The sequence below is a fragment of the Patiria miniata genome, unplaced genomic scaffold, assembly GCF_015706575.1.
Source record: "Patiria miniata isolate m_02_andy unplaced genomic scaffold, ASM1570657v1 HiC_scaffold_20, whole genome shotgun sequence".
Taxonomy (NCBI): domain Eukaryota; kingdom Metazoa; phylum Echinodermata; class Asteroidea; order Valvatida; family Asterinidae; genus Patiria; species Patiria miniata.
In genome coordinates, this window is record NW_024037059.1 from 21,923,192 (window position 1) to 21,946,191 (window position 23,000).

Consider the following 23,000-nt stretch of genomic DNA (forward strand, 5'->3'; position numbering starts at 1 on the left):
TAAGAAATGTAAGCAGTCCAAGACAATTCAGTTCCTTTCATGTGTTTAATAGTGTCATATATTGCATTGCATCCTTGTTGAGGTTTAATGTTTGTTGTAATACAAATTAAAATAGTGGGAAAGGAACGGGAAGTCTTTGTTTGTTTTCTGCTTGTTCAGGAATTGTGTTTATGAAATGTGAACAGGAAAGACAAGAAAATGTCAAGGCCCAGCTTAAAGCCCGAGTCCATCATTTGCAGCTATCCAAAAAGTAACTGGCATAATTATTGTTGAAAAACATACTTGGTTGAAAGATAGTAAGGGAACTAAACTCCCTGTGAAATTATTCTTTCTGGCAAGCTGTCATTTTGAAGAAATCAACGAAAGAAGGCATTTCCAATGGTACATCTTAAGAAACACCGTTGGAAATGTCCGTTAGTAGTTCGTTTTTTTTATTCGGCGAAGCGCGCGCAAGTGTTGACATGACGCAGACGCGCGCGAGGTTGCTATAATTCGTCGGATCGGTGCGCGACATCGCGTGGTTGCAATCAGCTCAGTGAAAAATGTGTCTCGGGCGCTGAATTCAGGCCCAATTCAAAACATGATTCAGCAACTTTTGATTTGAAATCGAGATCATAGAATGTTGTTTTTCTCGAAATATACAGCTGAAGCTGAGCTGAAACTTCATCAGGTTAGTTGTTCAGTACCCTTCTTTAGATTTTGAGCACTTTTGTTGCTTCAAACGAACAAAATGCACAAATTACAAATGATGGACTACACCTTTAAGTGTTATCTTTCATCCCGATAAGAGATACAATGAGTGAATGAACTTATGGTCCCTAAAGATCATTTCACAAACACTTGTACAAACATCCACATTTATATCACAGTTACATTACTGATGAATAATCAATGTGGTCATTGTTTCAACACCATCACCAAGGACAAAGACAATACAACAAAGTAAGGCACTTGGATTGTTACAGAACTTGACTAACTCTCAACACATGTAATCTAAGATATTTCTCCAAAAAAACACATCTGGTATCTTGTATTGAATTTAAAAGGTAGTCAAAATAAAGCTGACATTTTTAGAAAACATGTTTTGGTTATATATGAACAGTTCATTTTCAATGAAAACAGGTAATAATACAAGCTCAACTAAGTTGCAGTTAGCATAATACTTATCACTTTGTGCACAAGTAACTATCCTTAAACATCTTTCTGAAACAAAATTGTACATTCTCAATTCTAGCACTACAGCCATTCAATAATGATTAGCCTACCATTCACATGTCTTGTTCTACAGACTTGGAGATTACACATCATGATTATCAATTAATGTTTTGAAGAAACATGTACAACAAAAAAGTCTATGGACTAATAAAGGAACAATATTACAAGGCACAGCTGATGTGGTACCATGCATGCAGGCACAGAGCAACAATTTTAGAATTTGAGGCGCGCATGTATTCCTGTAACCCTAGCGCTGGAAAGCAAATATAACATGCAAGTTTCGCAAGTTCACATGCCCTTTTTATGTTAACATCTTTGTACCAAATGCTGACCAGTCTAGTCACAGACAGCATGTTCATATTTACCCAATTGCAATGTGTTTGATAAAATGATCGGAAATTGAAGTCAAATTCTTTTCATGTTATTATGGTCATCAATTTGCAATATTTCAAAAAATGTTGTGAATTTTAAACAATCTCACCGCTCTTTTTAATCCATTTCTACACTGACCTCTTTGCAAGCACGGTACCCCATTTTTCATTACAATGTCAATAAACATACATGTAACCATCAATACATATCTCTCTTTGAGTACATTGCTCAATGTTGTGAGGCCAGTCTTGTCACAGAGCTGAACATGAAACAAGTAAAGTTTTTACACCTCAGAGAACAAAATCAACTAGGTTACAAGAGGACGTATTAATATTAATGAACATTAAAACTGAAAATACACTACCTGTGTTTCAGCCAGAACTGTAACTTTAATACTTTAAAACATAATTGCTCTCTTCACAGAACGACAATTGTGACAAAGTTCAAAATAGCATCTGATAAGCATAAGGAATGGTGAGAGTTCAGACAGTTTTATATCAATACAACATGGCATGAGGGGACGTACAGTCGACTCTTGTTATAACAAACCCGTTCGGACCTAGCTAAATTGTTTGTTATATGAAGTTTGTATTAAGAGGAACAGATCAGTCCCATTCATTGTGCACATAAATGCACAGTCGGGACCAAGGCTTTATGTTTGTTATAACCAGAATTTTGTATTAACAGAGTTTATATTAACGAGAGTCGACTGTAGTGTAAAATACTGGTCCTGAGGTGTTGACTGATCTGACTATCTCCTGGAGCAAAGCGGAGGAAGTTAGTCAAAATACGCCAACACCGTGGGACTGCTTGCCCGAAATAGACCATGTTGTATTGGTTTTATTATACCTCGTACATATTTAGATTCATTATCAAAATTAGACAAAAGTCTGTTGAAAAACCCTCCAGCGGAACGCATCATTTTAATAATCATCTGTTTGTCTGGATGGTTTAGTGTGGTACCACCAGCAATGTTACTTGTGATCACAAACAGTGCACAGTTGAGAGTCTAAGGAGCTAATCTAGAAGGTATTACTTCCCTAGTACTCCCGACCAGTTGGGAGTGGGTGTGTGGGAGGTGGCTTTTCTTACTTCTGAGACGCGTTGGAACATCGACCAATGAAAGAAGCGCGTTTAGCTCATAAATATGTATGAGGCGTCATAAATTGAATTACACCTAGAGTGTTGTAAATTGCACAGTATGAATGAATAGAACAGCGTTAAACTGACAACTATTTACCTTCACTTAAAGTCAGTAAATCTGTTGGGTTTTTTTAAGAAGACTCTAAAGTTCTCTAACAAGAAGGATTTCATGTTTCCATGAAGAAGAGCTGCAGCTTTTGTGCTTGTGTTTCTGTATTCCAGACTTCAGCCTTGTCCATCTGTGGGTGTTAGACTTTCAGACCCTTGCTGATAAGGAAAGCCTCCTGCTGGGGTTCACGGCCCAGAAAGTTCTTCAGCATGTCCATGGCATCCTGTATTACAAATTACAATTGTTATAACAATCTTGAAAACAACATAATGATGAAGATAAATCATAACGAGCAGATATCTGGGTGAACTGAATCGGAAAACACATTTTACCCATATGTAAAAGATGTACTGTCCATACTATTTTTGAGTTTTCTGAAAAGTAGATTTTTTTTAATTATTATTTTTCTCGCAACACACAAGTTATTAACTTTTCAATGAGACATCAAATGAAAAAAACAAATTGGTCATTTAGCTATGCAATAATTCTTTAAAAATTTTGAATTATTTGCAGTCCAAGAATAAGTCATTCTCGCATTGTAGACTGGTTCCGGCCTCTCTATAATTATTAAAAATGAAGGGGCCGGGAACCAGTCTACTCGCTGCTCAGATCTGTTTAATCAGTTCAGGTCGGATGACATGTATACACGCAAAGGTTTTGCGGTATTCAAACCGGTATTTGGAACGGATGACGGATAAATACGCAACGAACGAGGCCGGAAATATCTGTCAGTGACCCGCTCGCAGCGAGCGAGGCCAGAAATATCAGGCTGTGCTACCCGCAGATGATGGCCTGAACCCGTCTGGCATCGAGGTTAATGAAAAACAATCCCATGCCTGGGTCTGGTCAATGTCAAAATAATCCTGGTGGGAACTGGTTAAGTGCTCCAAAACAACCCCAAATTAAAGCCTTGTTCAGAGGGTTGAAGGCACCAAGAGTAGGAAAAAGTAAAACCATTAAAATAACACAGAGAAGTGGAACATTAGTCCAAAGGCACAAAAATCAAACCTGTTGAAGAGCACATACAGTTCATCTGTACGGCTTTACATTTGGTATTGCGCTTTGTTTCTTACGGGTGCATTGTGTTCCATAAGCTTTCTGTTTTGTCCACACACGCATATCCTTGAAACAAAAGCACACACCACAAAGATGGCTGAAATGCAAGCAATCTATGTCCAGTATCTGTAATAACTTACAATTGATCCTCCTGGTTTCAGGATGTACTTGCGGTAGTCAGCTCCCACCTTGGGGTCCATGATGCCTTCCTTCTTGAAACGAGAGTAGAACATGTCCATGCAGTACACCTCACTCCACTGATAACAAACAAATCATGTGCAAGAAAGGATTGAAAATGGTGGCTCAACAGTCAGTGAAATATCTACGTTGAAGGCCGTAATTTGTGACTTAATATGCAGCTGTGAATAGCACTCCGCACTAATGACGTCAATTTTGCTCCGTGCTGTACGCGCGCAGACGCCGGATATCAGACAAACTTTCGAACAATCATGTGAGCGCACGCATGCATATCTGGCCGCATACATACGCATAGAACGGTGTTGCAAGCGTGCGCGTAATCTTCATGCGAGAAGTTCGTACAGCATGCTTGTCTGAGATCCGGGAACTTGCTTCTATTTTTAACATTAGTGCAGAGTGCTATTCAACATGGACATATATATCTTTGTCATTTCTGTGTCCGTGATTTTGGGCCACAAAAGTTATTGAGTGATTTTTACTGTCATTTTATGACCTCATGATGTAAGTAATATTTAATCACGTCTCATCAGTGTGCTTGTTGCATGTTATAAGTTGAATTTGACAAATTTTATGTGGTATCCGGATTATTTCATTATCACAATTGTGCATAATATTTGAGTAAGAGCACTTGAAAATACAGACTGCCACCAAAGAGTAGCTACGGAGAGGCCATTTCCATAGCACAGAATTGGAAAAAAGTGGGAACACAAAACTTTTGCACAAGGATAAGGCAATTTTTATGGTCTTTGTGCGCACGGGAATTTTTGTATGTGAATACTGACTAGTTTTTTCTTCAAGGCTTCAAATGCGTGCAAAACATGATTTGTGACACACCTTGCAAAAGAATTATTCACCCCTTGTTTTAAATCGACATTTATTGGTATTCTCCATCATTCATTTTTTTTAAACTCTGGAAGGAGCTACTACATGTCACTTCTAGGTTGGTTGGTCAGTCGATCAGTCGGTCGGTCGGTCGGTCCCTGAAAATTGACCAACATTATTTTTACCAAAATTGAGCAAATGCCATGCCATCGTCAGTAAAAGCACTATAAAAATTATATGTAACATGTTGTTTATGAAAATGTTGTAAACAGAGGCAAGATAGGTACATTAATGTTATGGTCACGTGGTATTTTGTGTAGTGGTTGGACGGTATGCAGAAGGAGGAATGAAAATGGTGCTCCGCGGCCGCGGCCCAGGCTTGTACGTACACACAATCATTTCATGCAAGACGGCCACAGCTTTTTTTTATTTTCTTACACAACAGTCTGGGTTAATCAATGTTCAAATGATCCTTTCACTCACGTACGTATACCTTCTGTATACGTATACTCTAAACAGTGCACAAATTCACCAGGCCAACCAAGCAACACCCAATGGTGCAGTGGTAAAGCATAGGGCTCGCAGTAAGACGGCTCATGGATCGATTCCAATCAAGACGTCCACTTTTTTTCCCAACAGTTTTCAATTTTTCCCCTAGACCTGTTATTTTTCAGTGGGATACTAATTTTACAGCAGACAAGTTCTTTTTCTTCATGCAAGAATTGCATACAAGACGGCCAGAGCTGATTGTGCACTTGCACTTGTTGATGCTCCGGTCAACTATCAAAAATGACTCACTCACCAGATACCCATAGTACTGTGCATCATAACCGTCCGACAAATGACCAAATGAGGCAACCTTGCTGGTACCCGGCGTGGCCGGTATCCCAAGGATCTCTTCTGACAGTTTAGAATAAATCGCCCATGTGTCGGCCTAAACAGAAGGGGGATATAAAGAGTGATTTTAAAGACTCACCAAGTAACCATAGTATTGGGCATCGTACCCATCTGCTAGATGGCCAAATGACGCACACATGTTGGTACCCGGCGTAGCTGGTATGCCAAGAATATCATCAGATATCTGGGCATACACGGAGGTGGTATCAGCCTATATTCAATTATATAAAAATACAATAGGATCCTCAATTGATGACCTTTTTTTAGTGGGGGGGGGGGGGGGTTTCAGGTAAGTTTTTCGTCCTTTTTTGAGGCCATAATTGAAAGTCTAGGGGCAAGTTATAAGGAGGAACTGATGACCATACAACGTGATTTCTCTGCAATAGCAAGTTAAAATTGAATTATAAAAAGTGTTTTTCAAAAGACCTGACTGAATTAGTTGTATGAAGCCTGAAGTTTGATTAACCCTTGAGCACTTTTACTAGAAAGTATTCTGAATCTGCCAAAGTATCATGAATTCACTAACTTTGTCATGCAAAAAAATGTTGGTGTCCTGAGTCCATCAGAATCCACCAGAGAGTCCATCAGAATCCACCAGTGTAGTACATACATGATCATGATGATACACATCAAACATATAGCCAAGAAATTAAACTGTTGAGATCCTGAATCCAGCAAAGTCTCCAACTGCTCAATATGGAGGTATCCTGAATCCATCAAAATCCTGCAGTACCGCTCGACTTTATACTGTCCTGAATCCACCAAAATCCCCAACTTTTTCAATATGGAAATATCCTGAATCTGCCGAAATCCTCCAGAACAGGGGTGTGGATTTTGATGGATTCAGGTATGTTAGGGTTAAGCCAAATACAGTTTTGGGGTTGTTCTACCTGTGCTCTACAACAAATCCAAGTTTTCTCTCAACAAAGTTTCAATTGTTTACTATATTTAAACCAAAAAAAAGCTATTTTTGTTTCCACTTTGGACGTTTTCAACCCTCTGAAAATACACTTTTATTTTTGAGTTGCTTTTGGCCCCATAGCACACAAAAGATAAACGCCTGAAGTATTCAAAACTTATACTGAAAATAAAGGGCGTCAATCGCTTTTCAAAAGTGGGGGGACATACCTTGATAAGAACTTATGCGAGCACAAAGCGCGAAGCCCTAACGGCATGGGGTTCGGGGCCCGTTTAAGGGCCCTGAAGAATGTTGGATTTTAGACGCTCTGTGGTGTGATCCGAGGCAATTTCTGTCCACTTTAACCAATTTTTTTTTAACAAAAGATTATCATTTAAACATCATTTTCAAGTTTGGAGTCATCGAATCAGCTATTCTGAGCTATATTATCATATAGGCTACAATTTTTATTCGCGGACGAAAAAAGTGGGGGGGGGGGACAAACAATATGATATCCCCCCCCCCCCCCACTTTAAAAAGTGCATTGCGATATTCCCCCCCCCCCCCACCCCCACTGATTGACTCCCATGCTGAAAATATTCCACATCTAAACCTGGGTAGTTTTCTTCTTTTGTTCCATTTCTCATTCCTAAAGTTGACACTTTTGTATGGCTAGAAATCCATTTTTGGGGGAAAACTTGACAACTTGTATGGACAGAGCAATTTTTAAATAGTATAAAAAGTTCTTCATATGTGAACCAGTTTCCAAAATCCATTAAACAGCGCACAAGCATCAACATTACTGGTACTAATACCCCATAATTTATGGATATTTGAAGGTCTTCATAAGCTCCCAAACAAGGAACCTCAACTTTCAGACAGACAGACAGACCTTGGCACTAGTGTGTATACTCTGGTCGAATGTCCCCAGTAGAATCTGTCGTAGATTGAAGACCCCAGCATTGGCGTTGCGTGCCTTGACCAGTTTGTCTATCATCTCGTCAGGGATGGCCGTTCCATCCTTGTGATGGCCCGACATGCGACGCAGCGACTCAGCCTGCCAACACCAGTTCTCCAACATCTGTGAGGGGGCTTCTACAAAGTCACGCTCCACTCGGGTACCGCTGTGGTGTGGCAAATAATCGATGAAATTTGTTAAAGAACAAATTTAGTGTCTGTCCTGCGGACTAGTAGTGCAGGGAGGATGGAGAAAGAAGGTGCAACTCAGGATTTCAGTTGAAAGACAGTCAAGAGCAAGGGGAATATGCATGTGAATTTCATTTTAAGCACTCTCTTGATTAACCCTAACGATCCCCAACCAGCCACACTCCAACACCAGGGTTTGTTGGGATCTGTCAGGATGAGTACTGCACTAGTAAACTGACTGTGCTTACGTGGGATTAGGCATACCACAAATAATCAGAGTCCAACTGTTTTGTGCACAATTTACCATATGGTGTGGGGATTTGCAAGGATGAGGAAGGTTCCTAGTAGGGTTAAAGGCATATAGGATCATTTGCATGGGCCTTAATTTCATGAAATGGACCGATTTGAGGGCTATTCATTCATAGCAGACATCGTTCCACTGAGCTGTTCAGTGTTTTATGTCCATTGGTGCTGGAAAAACATGACAAAGCGCTGTTCATTTTCAACTGACAAAGTGCAGCTCACTGAATCTATCGTGCACAGAACCCATAGGTCACAGGGAGTGCCCAAGTACCGGCTTTGTCGTGGGGAAGTAATACAGATACCTAGCATATCTGACCTTACACATGAAGTCAGCAGCTGGCTTGCAGCCATTAAATGGATGTAGTATTTGAGAAAACTGTTTGTCAGCGATGATTAAGTCCTAACATCGTTAGTACCAATACAAAATTCCTCTTTTCTTGAGAATGACAGCATACAAGGCTCAACGATTTCACAAGATGTTTCATACTATTATTTTCATACCATTATTTACTTACAATTAAGCAGACTATTTCATAATATTTGAGCATTTGTAAATGATCATATATGCCTTTAATATGCACAAGTACCCCTGAATGGTGGAAAGGAATACAGCACTTTAAAAGGATATTTGGGCATAACAGACTGACCCATTAAGCCCCGCTTACTGTGTAGTAGGCAACAACTTGTGTGTATATGCACGCATGTCACTTGTCAGACTTTAGTGCACGCATGTCAGGCATTAGTCACCACTGTGATTGGTCAACACACATGAAACAGGGCTTAGTGGATAGGTCTATTGGTGCAACTGGCCCTTGGAATAGACCTTACTCACGGGGCAGCAATTTTTTATCCTGTTCCCTGAATTTATTAAGGCCTATTTACACATACGCAATTTTGTCACGCGATGTCATACGTTTTCATATATACGCACAAATCAATGAGAGCGTTTACATTTACACGACAAAGTTGTGCAGCATATCATGCAATTTTTTTAAATCAAATTCGATTTGTTTTACAGTGCTACAAAAGACATCGCATGCATATTTCACAAGTGCCTTTAATACGTTTGTAATAAAGGCTTCTAATAAAGTTAGCAATAGCAAATAGTCTAGGATTGCACATAACCATTTGGCCACCCTACCAACTACCCAACAAGTTGTCAAGGCTTTCAAAATGTATACAGACCTGAAGTAACAAAAGTCAGTCTGACCCAGAATATCATGCATGACATGGCCAAACTCATGGAAGAATGTCTCCACCTATCCAGAGAAACCAAGCACACACAAAAAGAAAATGAAACAATTAGGATTGAGGCTAGTACCTGAACATTCTGAACTCAGCCTGGGCACATAGCTGGTGCATGACATGACCAAACTCATGGAAGAAGGTCTCCACCTAAAGGGAGAAGACCAGAAATAATGACAGTGTCAGGGAAGGGGAGTCGCAAGGGGCAATACAGGGCTGAGTAAAGGCTTGGAGTCTGGTTGGGGTTCGTAGGGGAAAGCTAGGATCATTGCATATATACTGGCAAAGCAGCTCAATGAGCTGAGCCAATGCACAGACTTTACCATAACTGTTGGCATGTAGCTTTTCGTTAAAAGTTGAAGTACTGGCATTACAGAAAGTGAACATAAAATTATGAGACTTTTTCACACTGGAATCTGACAGATAGAACTGAATACTTTGAAAAACTTTGAAGACTTACTTCGTCATGGGTGAGTAGCGATGGCGAGTCAGCGGTCGGCTTAGTGAAATTAGCCACCATGGCTGCTATGGCAACCTGACGTGACCCATCAGCTGCTAGGCAACCAGGCTGTGGACCAAAAACAATAACCAAATCAAGTCAAATTGTTCTGCTAAAAATAAGTGCTATTAGCAATTCATCAGTAAATGATTATATTGATATATTTGAAATCACAGATTGTAGTCGGATGTTGTCCAGCCAGTCCCCCCCCCCTTCCCTTTTAAACTTCCAAGCCTGGACCCTGTCCTCCCCCAATGTTGATAAGACATCGCCACCCCTGCTGAATCGACTAACCTGTAGACCAAAGCAGGCAGCATGACCAAACTTGCCCTCTCGTGGGAAGAGATCTAGGTAGAAGAAACCCATGAAGTCACCAGATTCCTTGTCTGTCACACTAAACTAAAATATCAAAACAAAGAGAGAGAAAAAACAGGTAGCATCTCAATCAATCAAAACTAAGTTGTGTTGAAACACTTGTGGAAATGCACCTACAAAAAAAAACCTTTTTATTATTTTCTTGAGAACACTTTTTTTCTCTACCTTTTTGTAAAAGGTGAGACAAGATATTAGTTTTTAAGAAATCTGTGGCCAGGGGGTTGAGTAAGAAGCAGTAGGGGTGTGCCTTTACGGGTAGTACAGGAACTGGGTAGCTGACTGAAAAAACTCAGGTATCCTGGTACCGTTAAAAAAACCTTACCCCACGTTCAAATCTCGGAAGTTGCTGTTCAGATTGTTTATAAAGGTCCGCACGATAAGACTACCACATCGGTGCATCAATACAGCAAGATACAAGTGCGTACAGTGAGCTTCATAGCTTACTTTATAGCAACTTTCACGAGTGTCATAAACGTGAAATATCAAATAAGGTTTTTGCCCTTCACCGAAGTTTAAACACTGTATACTCAGTGTGTTACCTCCCGAGTTAAAGTTGGAAAAAATCACTCGGGTGGGACTCGAACCCACGACCTCCTGCTTTCTAGTGCAGATGTCTTACCACTCGACCACCGAGCTAACGGGATCACTTGGCTGGTTCAAATCTGATGTACATAGCAGCGGGTACTGCATAAAATATTATAAGATGGAATTTTGCATCGGGGTAATGTAAATCAATTAGGTTTTGCCCTACACCGACGTTTAAACACTGTATACTCAGTGTGTTACCTCCCGAGTTAAAGTTGGAAAAAATCACTCGGGTGGGACTCGAACCCACGACCTCCTGAAGGGCAAAAACCTAATTTGATTTACATTACCCCGACACAAAATTCCATCTTATAATAACGTGAAATATGTTTTGTTTTTCCATGTAGCCTGGTTTTCATTTTGAAAATTACCCACAAATGGCATTCAAAACCTTTTTCTTTCATTGTCTGAGAAGTTACTAAGTAATTTACAAAGTTGGTTACGGGACCGGATCCCATAATCTGGAACCGGTTCCTGGCATCAACGGTCGGGTACTCGGGTACCCGGTTCCGAGGCACACCCCTACAGAGCAGTAACTTGACTTCGAAAAACTGATTTCCCCAATCTTAAGATATGTGTTGTGTGTCCTTACCGCCTTAGTAACTAGTTTAACCCTAACCCCCTATGGTGTTTTACTAGGAACCATCCTCATCCTTGCAAATTCCAACACCATATGGTAAACTGTGCACATACACAGTTGGACTCTGTTTATTTGTGGTATGCCTAATCCCACGTAAAGCATAATCAGTTTACTAGTCGAGTACTCATCCTAACAGATTCCAACAAACCATGGTGTTGGAGTTTGACTGGACGGGGATCGTTAGGGTTAACACAACTGAACTTTAGGTGGATATCTTATGTCACAACAATGTGCCTTTCTCTATATATATTGTCTCAAAATCATTCCACTCTGTGCTCGTTCTAAATACATTGATTTTAGTGTAAGTGTGATTATAATTTCGAGATTGGAGATACACATCCTGGGTCAAACTGGACAAGGAAACTTCGGAACGATTGTTACTTTAAATATAACAAAGGCGACAGCAAAACCTGGAACATGTTGGCAGGTTTAAAAATCAACAATATTTTTATAGCTTATCTAATTAATACACCAATTTACCATTGTGACGTCATCATTCCAGACAGGTGCTTTGGGAATCTCTTCAAACTTCAATCCTAGGAGCTCCTGTTTGTACAAATGACAACACAAAGCACCATCATTGAGATGGAAGACCATGGCATATGATGGGGGGAACTTATAGCTTTGATAAAGACTGCAGCCATAGATCTCTTGAACAAGATACGGTAGGGATTCAGTTCTTCTGATTTGAGGCGTGCAATCACAACCCCACGCCATCGCATGCCTAAAAGCTTCCCGAGAAGTGCGAAAAATCGCACACCTGACTCCCTCAGTACTGCACACCACGACATACATTTATGGCATAATCTGTGAACTCTTAAAATGGCTTTACTGTAAACCAAAATGAATATAATAAAACAAATACTAGATTGTTCAGTCCCAGTTTGGACCACAGAATCACACACCTAGAAAAATCACACACCTAGCAAAATCAACACGCCTAGAAAAAACCAGGTGTGCCTTTTCCCACACGCCTGTGATTTTCAAATCAGGACTTGGGATTGGAGATCCTTATAACGTAAGAGTAGAGAGTTGGCCTTTGTATTTCTGATTGGATGTTTGCAGAGTTGTCAAGTTCATCCCAAATCAGATCCTTAATCAATCACTTAAGTAAGGGATGAACAATGACAAAGGAAATGTTTGTCACAGTTTACTTAAGATGCTTGTGACTTGTCTTCAGAGCAAGTAACTAGTGAGGACTTGAATATAACTCTGGATCCTGTAAGATTCACTGGCACAGTGCTGGCACTCTACCAACTGAGCTATCCAGCCCTATGTTGACGGTCTCCTAATTTGTCAGCGTCTATTTTCAAGGGGCACTAGTCAGGAGCTTGTATGTGCCATGTGGCCAGGGATCATATCTCAAGTCAGGTTGCTAGCAACATACCAATGCTGCAAACTTGGAAAGTTTGTGCCAGCACTCTACTAACTGAGTTATCAAGACCTACGTTGGAGGTTTCTGAATTTGTCGATGTCATCATGTCATTATACACAAGTATCAATGGTGACAAAGCAGACTCTTGGCGCCACTGTCACCATATGCCTGATGCTCAAGCAAAGACACTGCAAGTTTGTGCATACTTTACGCTGTATGTGACCCGCTCCACAAAAAATGGTATTAAGTCGCACTGTGCATAATCATGTAATGGCCCGCTCAAAATTGAGAGGGTGAAAATTTTGTCAAAATAAGATTTTCATTGTTTGTCATGAATGACATCTTTATTACCAATTTTTCAGGGTTCACAGAAATGTTGATTTTGATGAATAAAGTGGGAAAATCTACAATTTTGAGTGCATCATACCCAAATCTACAACAGAGCCAGCTTTTTCAAAGCCTGTTTTCTCAGTTGTGTAATTTGAACTCCAAGGAAGTAATTAATATGCAAATACGTCATATCTCCAGAACGGGAGGAGCTATTGAGCTCTATTATATACCAAATGAAAGCTTACGTTGTGGGCTTTCCAACCATGTATATAACTCAATGTCAACTTTGTTGCGATGTAATACCCTTTTGTGGAGCAGGTCACACATGTGCATCAACTAGTGCGCACACAAGGTGCGTATTACACACAGGTGCTATCATGACACGAATGTTCACCAAGCACAATCTCCTGTTCATGAAGAGAGTCCATTCCCAGCCCCTCCCTTTCCACCTTCCAGCCCCACCCACATTACCTGGTATATCTCCAGCAGGCCCTTGGTCACCACCTCCAGAGGGAAATACTCCTTGAGTTTGTTATGATCGATGGAATACTGACGTTCCTCGGCCATGTTCATGTAGTATCGCATATCCCACAAGTCAATGGTGTTGTTGAAGGGATAGCCGTACTTCTCACACTAGTCACAGGAAAAAAGGGGAAAAATCGAATTACTATCAAAGCAACAGCTACGCAGCTATTTGAGACTTTCCAAGCAAAAAACTTGGGAGAACACTGTAGCTGTACTGTATAAAAGCACACCGTGTATTCCAAATCTTCTCCCAAGACTCTTACATTTCAAGGTTTCTATCAAAGTAATTTTTTGTATTGAGAAGTGCAACATTTCCCAGTATCTTCAATTCTGACCAGTTTCTCACTAAGGTATTATTGAAACATGGTTCTGGTGGGTAGGGTGGGTTAGCCATCGTCAAACACATTGTCCAAGCCCGCATTGATACTGCTCACGGCAGAAACTCATAGAAGGACATTACGGCCTGGAATGAGCCTAATTGCAGTCCTTCTGCAATTAGTTTTGAGGCGTGCGATCACACCCCCATGCCATCACATGCCTAAATGCTTCCTGAGAAGTGCGAATAATCGCACACCTGAATCCCTTCATAATCCCTTCATAATTTGTGAAAAATAAAGTACGTTGGTGAAGAGAATATGGCTTTATTGTAAACCAAGATGAATATTTTGAAAAACAATACCAGATTGTTCAGTCCCAGCTTGGACCACAGAATCACCAGGTCCGAGACCTGCCCTAAATCTAGCGACGTCACTAGGTTTTTGGTGGGCTGAACTCTCTAACTTCATGCATGGAGCTATAAAAAACATAACGAAAAAATGACGTCATGCCATTATTCATGACGTAATTGACGTCATCATCGCTCGATCAAGCGATCGTTGCACAATCTAGCGACGTCGCTAGATTTAGGGCAGGTCCCGGACCTGATAACACGCCTAGACAAATCACACGCCTAGAAAAATCCAGGTGTGCGTTTTTCCACACACCTGTGTTTTTCAAATCAGAAGGACTGCAATTGGGCTACAAAATGCGTTTTAAGCAAAATGATATTAATTGGAAAGAGCATTTAAAAGTAATTACGTCCACACGAACATCCTTTAAAACTTGGCGTTTTTGTGTTATTTTTGCGAGAATCATGCAAGAACGAATTTCTGGTGTCAATATTTTGACTCTCAAAAATCGAGTTGTGAATCCTGCCGCACAGTGGTTCGCATTCTTCGGACGTGTAAGAAACAACATAAATATATTGGTGCTGTGTGTACTATGTGATACACACACGTGTACAGCACATTGAATAGACATGAATAGAGGAATGGCCCACCTCTTCTTTTTTGTAACTCAGGAATGTCTTCAGTTCAGCCTCCTGAAGAACTCGTAGCTTCCCTGCTAATTCCTTGAGAAAACTGGCGACCGTCTCTGGTGTCTTGGCCATACGTAGCTCTAGAATGTAGGCAGCATGGGTCGGGTAGCCCAACAAGTCTGCAAGCTGTGCAAGAACCATCATAGTATTGTTTATGGTTGAGTTGTTTGTCTTTTTGCATCGAGATGTAAATGTTTTACCAGGTGTTGCCTTTCACCTACGTGACTGAATAACCTTCATTCATACAAGATATTGACTGCAATATTAACTGCTACATCAGATACGAACCAGCCAGCTGACCAAGTCAAGCTCTGTGATCAAGTGGTTAAGATGTTTGCACTACTAAGCGGGCGGCTTGGGGTTCGAGTCCCACCTGTGCAAGATTCTGGAATTATCTCAATAGCTCTCGGACAGCACTGAGTATACACTGCTTCAATGGTAAGATATAAAGTTTGCACGGTGAAGAGGAGTTTGTGGGTGCCTCAAGTGACAACTGACAAATACACTGTCCAAAATGTTGACTTCCCTCTGGTTCTTTTCAGAACAACACAAACTCACACAAAAGATGTGACATGGTACAACTATAAACTCACTCCGAGTCGATGAAAGAAAAACCCAGTATCTGAATTAAATTAAAAAAGGAATATTTTGATATTAGAGGAGTTTAAATGCCCTGCACCCGATTTAGCAAAACATTGCGCAACTTATGCCATTCATAGGACTTACGCAACAAAATTTGTTGTGCAGCTGTACAATTAACTGACGATCCATTTCACAAAACTTGGCCTAGCTGCACAACATTTTAAATAATTTAAATATCTTGAATAAGAATAATAATTGCATTTTCGATGGCTGTTTGTGTATAATTTTGTTTGTTCATGAAACAGTCGTTGAATCACCTTGCCACGTCATTTTGAAAATCGTTTTGACCGACTTCTTTTGGAATTGTGCGGCAACTCTCAAAACGATATCACAATTAAAATAGCAATTCATTTACTTCAAGCACAAAGCTGCGAGTGTCTTGTATCAACCTTGATAAGTTGCACAATAACAGGCTCCAAGACAATCACGATAAGCTGACAAATAGGCCATTTTCAGTCACTACGCAACAAAATACGCCACCTAACATGATTGCGCAGGTAATGCCATAATTTATTGCGCAAGTTGCGGACTTATGCACTATGAAACTTTCAGGAAATTGTCATAAGTGAAATTTGCGCAGCGTGAAACGTTGCGCAAGTTACGCAATCAATTGTGGCGCAAGTGGACTTATGAAATCGGCTGCTGGGATTTAAGTCTAGCTTTGGTTCAGGCTCCAACTTCGTGACATTTGGAATCTCGGACTAAAAAGCCTCTGCCTCAATATAGGTCAAGAGTCTGCAACAGGACCAACAAAAGCTAAGAGGCAAAAATGTTTTTCTTTGACACATCACAGGCTTCCAAGTCATTCTGGAGACTGAGATGTAGTCATCACCCAGGTTTTCCAAATGGCTGTGGGCCACTATGCCATGAACTGCGGGATTAAATACTGAGCATGGAGGATAAAGAATGCAGGGAGTAAACTGGGTATGCAAACACTGCAATACTGGGGCTTTTAAACAAGAGATCATTAACTTGATCAGAAATCCAATAAACAACATTTACCTTTTGACGTATCTCAACCAATTCTTCCATGATCTTAGTGTTTTCATTTTTGCATCTGAAAACAAAAAAAAGTACAACAATTGATACTTTTTGGTTATTTCAGAAATCAAAGTTGTCTCAAAGAGCCTTTTAGATAGCAAAGAATTCTTAGGAATTCAAGTTGATTACTAAAATGTTTAACCCTAACTTCCTAGGCATTTTTGCTAGGATGCAGCCTCCATCCTGCAAAATCCTCCAGCATTCACTGTCAACATGTTGAGGCAGAGCCAGTGACAAGTATTTCAAGTATAATCTGGGCCTAAATTTACTGCACGGCTGAGCATAACAGCTGCCTGTCCGGCCTAAGACCTTGACACAGTGCATCCTCTAAGATCAGCCACACATTTTTGCCATATAGCCTCAATCCTGCAAAATCCTCCATTTTAGCATTTTAGAGGATTTGAGAAGGTTAATCTAATGGCATCGCACACTGGTTCAAGAGTGTTTATACCCCCAATTAGTCACGATGAATTTTTATCTGAATGTGCGGAAACCCATAGGGTTTCAAATGAGCCCCCGATGTATAAGGCCAAAGCATTCAAGAGTATGCATCACTCTCTCTCGGTCACCATACAGTCCTATAATATGACAAAGGGCATTATCAAGATAATTAAAGAACATTTTGACCCTCAAACAGCCAATTGTTTATAGGACAATTCTCTTACAGCAGGTTTCATCGTACCTCGAGTTGAAGGCAAATTCCAGTTTTCGTCTGGTCTCTGGGTTACGGCCTTTGCGCATGGCAGGGAAATAATCAGGATACTTCAGCGATACCTTGCACTTTCCATCAGCTGTCTGTCACACCCAATAACAAGACGTAATTAATTACCAGATAATTATGAATGTTTGATAAATATTAGTGGCTCCCTTGAAAAATTGGTGCGCCCCCAGGCGCCCCCTAGAACTTAGCTTAACGCTAGTTACGCCACTGTCTCGCAAGTCCGTCACAAGTCAATCACAAGTCCTCACAAGTCCATCCCAAGCATAAGTCACAAGTCATAAGCTCTTCAAGTGAACTGTGACAAAGATTTTCCTTTGTCACTGTTCATCTTCTGTTACTTGTGCATGGCTTTTTGTTGTGTGACTTGTGATGGACTCCACTACTCCCCTGGCGGTTGCACAGCATCATCATGGATCCATCATTTCAGCTATCCAAAAAGTAACTGACGAAATTACTGTTGAAAAGCATACTTGGTTGAAAGATAGTAATGACACTAAACTCCCTGTGAAATTATTCTTTCTGGCAAGCTGTCGTTTTGAAGAAATCAACGAAAGAAGGCAATTTCCAACAAAGCGTCTAAAGACGCATTCTGGGAAATTTCCATTAGTAGTTCGTTTTTTAATTTGGCGAAGCGCACGCAAGCATTGACACGTCGCACACGGTTGCTATAATTCGTCTGCTAAGTGCTCAACATCGCATAGCTGCAATCGGCTGAATGAGAACGTGTCCCGGACACTGAATTCGGGGGCCATTCAAGACATAACTTGGCAACTTTTGATTTTAAATCGAGATCCTAGCACATTGTTTTTCTCGGAATATACAGCATTCACTGAGCTAAAACTTCATCACGTTAGTTGTTAAGCACCCTTCTTTAGATTTTGAGCACTTTTGTTGCTTCTAACGAACGTAATGCACAAATTTTAATTGATGTAATCTACCTTTTAATATGACACCAATTCAAAATGTAAAAAAGAAACATAAAGTTACCTTTTCTAATCTCTTGATATAGTCTTCAGGGAGACCAACTGAAAAAGAATATGAAAATATGTTGTAGAGAAATAAAAATATAAAACTTTTGTTCAATGAACCTCCAAAATCTGGTCTGATTTAAGTTTTACATAAAAAAAAGCAATTTCTGAACCGTATGGTCAAAAGCCTGGGATTAATTAGCAAGAAGGACTGAGTAGGTCATGAAGCCTTTCATAACATCTTTACCGAGTTCCTCTTCAGTGAATTCCAAGATAGTGTTCTCATCATTCAGGTTCTTATTGAAGTCGATGGCTATATCGCTGGCTCTCTTCTTCAGAGCCTTGACCTTGTCTTGGACATCCTTGGGTAGATGCAAACCTACACGTGGGGATGACAACAGAGAATATCACTGTAACTGACACATACTAGTTTAACAACATTCTGCACAGAATTCCAATTTGCAGGCACAACTAACATAATGAGATATTTGACACTTGCATTTTCATTTGTGTATGGTTCTTCCATTTTTGGATAATTAAAACAGTTTTTGGGAGAAAATCACACTTAAATTGATGGTCATGGTAAACACGCCTTGGTTAAAATGGGGCAATTTGAATGTGAAGGGAAGTCGTTACAAAAATCATTCATGTGATTAAAATTCATTTCTATAGGTACCACAAAGCTTCCCTGCCTATGATACATACACTGTAATTCAGATAGTTTGAAGATAGTTAGAAGCTGTGAATCAGTTAGTTTGAACAAGTGAGGCCTTTGATGAACTTTATGGGCTCCGTGCACAAGTACCCCCTCAACGGTAAAGAAAAGGAAAGTTGGGGGAGACCACTGGGAGAGACATTCCAACACAATGCCGACGACACTTGATGCTCACGCAAAGACACTATGGCTTTTTGCAATTTAGAATATACTCGTAAGTCATGTGTATACTTCGTGCTATATGCGCGCAAACCAGTACGCGCACTTAGTGTGTCCCGTCCACTGGGCAAAAGTGGTTAAAAAGCGCCCTCTGTTGTCCACACTCGGAGCCCATAAACACAACTCAACAACTGCAACTCACGAGGCCTGCTGTTCCAACATGTGAACCATGGACTCTAACTTCTACGATGGTGAAGTCGTTCTATGGATGCTACACACTTATGCTCCGAGTCGCACTCAATGTACCACGTAACCAATGACGACCTCCCTAAGGTCGGAGACAAAATTGCAGCCCGTCGGATGCAGTTAGCAGGCCACGGTTATCGGCACCTGGAGCTGGAGGCACACGAAGTCATTCTCTGGAAACCAACCCGCGAACACAGGAGGCAAGGAAGACAGTAGATGTCTTACACCGGGGTGCTGCAAAAGGACACCGGTGTAGAATCGACAGACGAACTGGCCGCCCTCGTGCGGGACAGAATTACTTGGAAAAGCCATACTCGAGCCCACTTGTGGGCGAACGTATGAGTGAGTGTGAGTGTGCCAACTTAATCGAGCGATGTCTACTTTTGACTATCTGGAGGTGCAGGGCACTTACCATTTCGTCTTCCTAGCTTAATCAGCTTCTCCAGGTATCGCTTAGCTTCAGGCTTCAGCTTACTCAGGTCTGTCTTCTCTTGGAAAGCCACAAGGTTGTCAAAGACATCCTGTCTCATACTGGGCAAAAAAACGAAAGTTACTGTGTCATCACTCAAAACTATGTACTTGATAACAAGATCTTTTACTGCTTACACACTTGCTTACCTACAGTGGCTGTTGCTTGTGAAGCTGTTTGCTTCAATTTGCTTCACTTTGTGACCTGTGCCTAATTTCTTGGCTCTGCTATATAATTCTGTGATTTGATATGTTGTGTTTTCAGCCAAAGCGTAGACAAGAATCCTTCAGCTATGGGATAATCACGGGCACACGCCCAAATGCCTTGCCAACCCATGAAATGCCCTTTTCTGATAAAGTGGTTATTCTTTGCCGACATTTAGAGTCATCAGAGACATAAAATTGGGCTCTGCCTACATAGAAAGAGATTTTATAAAATGAATTCAGTGGCTCATCTTTGTAAGTGACTCAGTGTTGTAGTCCAGTCCATCACAAGTCCTTTCACAAGTCTTTTCATTAGTTCCCTCACAAGTAACGTGATGAACAGTGACAAAAGATTGCTTTTGCAAAAGGTCATTTGAATAGCTAGTGATTTGACTTGAGACTGAAGGACTTGTGATGGACTTGCAGGGACTTGTGATGGGCTCAACTACAGCACTGAAAGGGATATGACATGATTTTTACAGCGAGACTTAATACATAGGCCTATACATGCAAAATATCCATTTCTTCAACCTGTATGAAAACAACGTTGCTCTTAAACTGATCAATTTTCTTGTAACTTCACTCCTTCAAAGATGTTCCAAACAACTTAGAGTATTGTTTCCCTAAAATCACTTTCGGCACACACTCTAAATCTTAGGGCTACAAATGTTCTCTACAAATTATGAACTCAAGACGTAGCTCACTGGAAAAAAAATGTGCATAATTTGCTCTTAAACTGGAAAATTTAGCCATGGCATAAATCAAAAGTTGGAAAGATTCCCATATCTGGCCATCGCTTGTCACCCTGTGCACAAACCCTATGGGACTGGAAGTGTTTTCTCAGTACAACTTCAAAATTTGTCCCTGCTAATTTTGACTTTTCGGACATATTTTCACTTTCTGATGGCTGATAGGTCATTTAAGGGAAAAATTACTGATGGCTAGATATGGGAATCTTTCCCAAAATTCTGATCCTGAAGCAGCTGTAACACAGCAGTTAAATGGGACACAACGGTGTAGCCCGGTTATATGTTGCCAGCTATCTAACTGTACCTCATCTCTACGTCGAAATCAGAGAGTTTCTTGTCAGCCTCTGTGCTGGCTTCCCTCAAGGCCTTGTCAGGCGCCGTATGCTGAGGGAAATCCAGCATGTTACGAAGGACGCTGTACTCACGATCATTATTAGCCAATGCCTGACAAGAAAATACATCAACGTCATTTACATCACAATTATTGATGTGGTACTACACTGCCGTGTCATTTAAAGTAACAATGAAATCTAGACATCTTTAGAACTGTACGGTGAGGTTAGACGAGTGGCAAGTTAAGAACATATTGTACCCAAAGATGATCACCAATATTTCCGCTGATTAAAAAAAGAAAAATGACGACTAATACTTGTTATGGTGTTCGAAATATTTCTTTATTAGATAATAAGTTGTTCTACGTCACAATATATTTTTTTTCTTGAAATGTATTCAAGAAACGATGTAAAACTAAAAAAGGGGACTGAATCACCCCTTGCAAAATTAATGGATTCGCCCATGAAAATGTCAGCATCGTTTCCTACGGCGCTACAGGACAAGATCTTTGGTTTTGAATTTTTGAAGAAAGTTACGATCGAAACTTGAACTTTCAACGTAACTACTCGCTAGTAATCACACAAATTTGATAAGTTTTGAGGTAAAACGGGACCTGTTTAGTCTTAGGGCAAAACAAATCAGCAACTGTTTCCACAAAAGCAAGATTTGTAATGCTCCAGTCAGACAACACACGGTGGGTTGCATACTCTCTCACGTCACGTGCAGCGGGAAAATGTTGTCATGCATTAACTTTTAATGCATTAACTTTTAATTAAAATGTCCAATCCAGAGTAATTATTATTATTATTATTATAATTCTTATTATTTTAATATTGCATTACAGCTGTCGTACGAGAGACACTGCGTTTTGGAAAATTTGACCTACTGTTGACAGTCATTTGCAAAAGTCATTTTGAACACAAGTCAAAAAGGAAACACAAGTCAAACTACACGTCTTTTGTACACGATTACCAATTTAGGTTGCAGAAGTCATTTGTGACACATAAAGTTAAACATTGAAATGCCATAGGCGCCAGGCTAAAGTCATCACACCTGTTATGTCGGAAATAAACGGATAACCCTTTCAAATCATTAGCACGTGGTTGGATTCAATAGGCTACCCACCAAGACGGTGTTTTCGTAGGTTACTTTATCCTTCTCTAAACCTCCAACTGCATCATAAACAGCCTTGGTCTCCTTTATCAAATCATCAGCCCTTTTCTTGATATCTTCTGGGCTCAAATCCCAACGCAGTTGGTTTTGTTTCAGCAAGTCTGAGGCCATTTTTCTGGAGAGCAGACGAAGCTACATGTACCAATCAGGAAAGGAATGTGTATGTACTGTAGCTATGAAACTACGTCTTAGACTTTTTCAAGGGTAAGAATATCTCCATTAAATTGTCATAGTTGTGTATAATTCTCATTTTTATTTGTTTATTTTGATTTGATTATCTACATAGTTATTTTCAATTTCAAATTATTATTCTGGTTAATGTGAGAGTAATCTGTTTTCCGCAAAGATTAAACTGTACCACTGTCTTTTTGGAGCCATCGTAAATAGGATGTGACGCTGGCGCATAGCAACACACAGCAGGTGGACAGAGGGCGGTATTTCGTTATCCCGTACACCTGTCCAGTACGCGGTGAAATCAATCAATCAGTCAG

The 23,000-nt window shown here is 40.3% G+C and overlaps 1 protein-coding gene across 3 annotated transcripts; it reads right to left on the reverse strand.

The window, feature by feature from the left end:
• Positions 1-751: 751 nt before the first annotated feature.
• On the reverse strand, positions 752-22,693 carry LOC119728206 (thimet oligopeptidase-like). Of its 3 annotated transcripts, none has more exons than XM_038200343.1 (17): positions 22,462-22,693; positions 21,308-21,447; positions 19,995-20,113; positions 18,710-18,841; positions 18,482-18,519; positions 17,456-17,568; positions 16,735-16,789; positions 15,052-15,216; positions 13,680-13,841; positions 11,984-12,049; positions 10,198-10,302; positions 9,865-9,972; positions 9,345-9,418; positions 7,603-7,834; positions 5,718-5,849; positions 4,036-4,152; positions 752-3,062 (listed from the first exon to the last, which is right to left on the reverse strand). In XM_038200343.1, exons 1-17 carry the CDS (start codon positions 22,618-22,620, stop codon positions 2,979-2,981), a joined length of 2,001 nt encoding a protein of 666 aa, XP_038056271.1. In that variant the 5' UTR covers positions 22,621-22,693; the 3' UTR covers positions 752-2,978. The 3 variants fall into 3 exon arrangements, with proteins under 3 accessions (XP_038056271.1, XP_038056269.1, XP_038056270.1); XM_038200341.1 differs by lacking the exon at positions 5,718-5,849 and adding an exon at positions 5,892-6,023; XM_038200342.1 differs by lacking the exons at positions 5,718-5,849; positions 9,345-9,418 and adding exons at positions 5,892-6,023; positions 9,481-9,554.
• Positions 22,694-23,000: the final 307 nt, after the last annotated feature.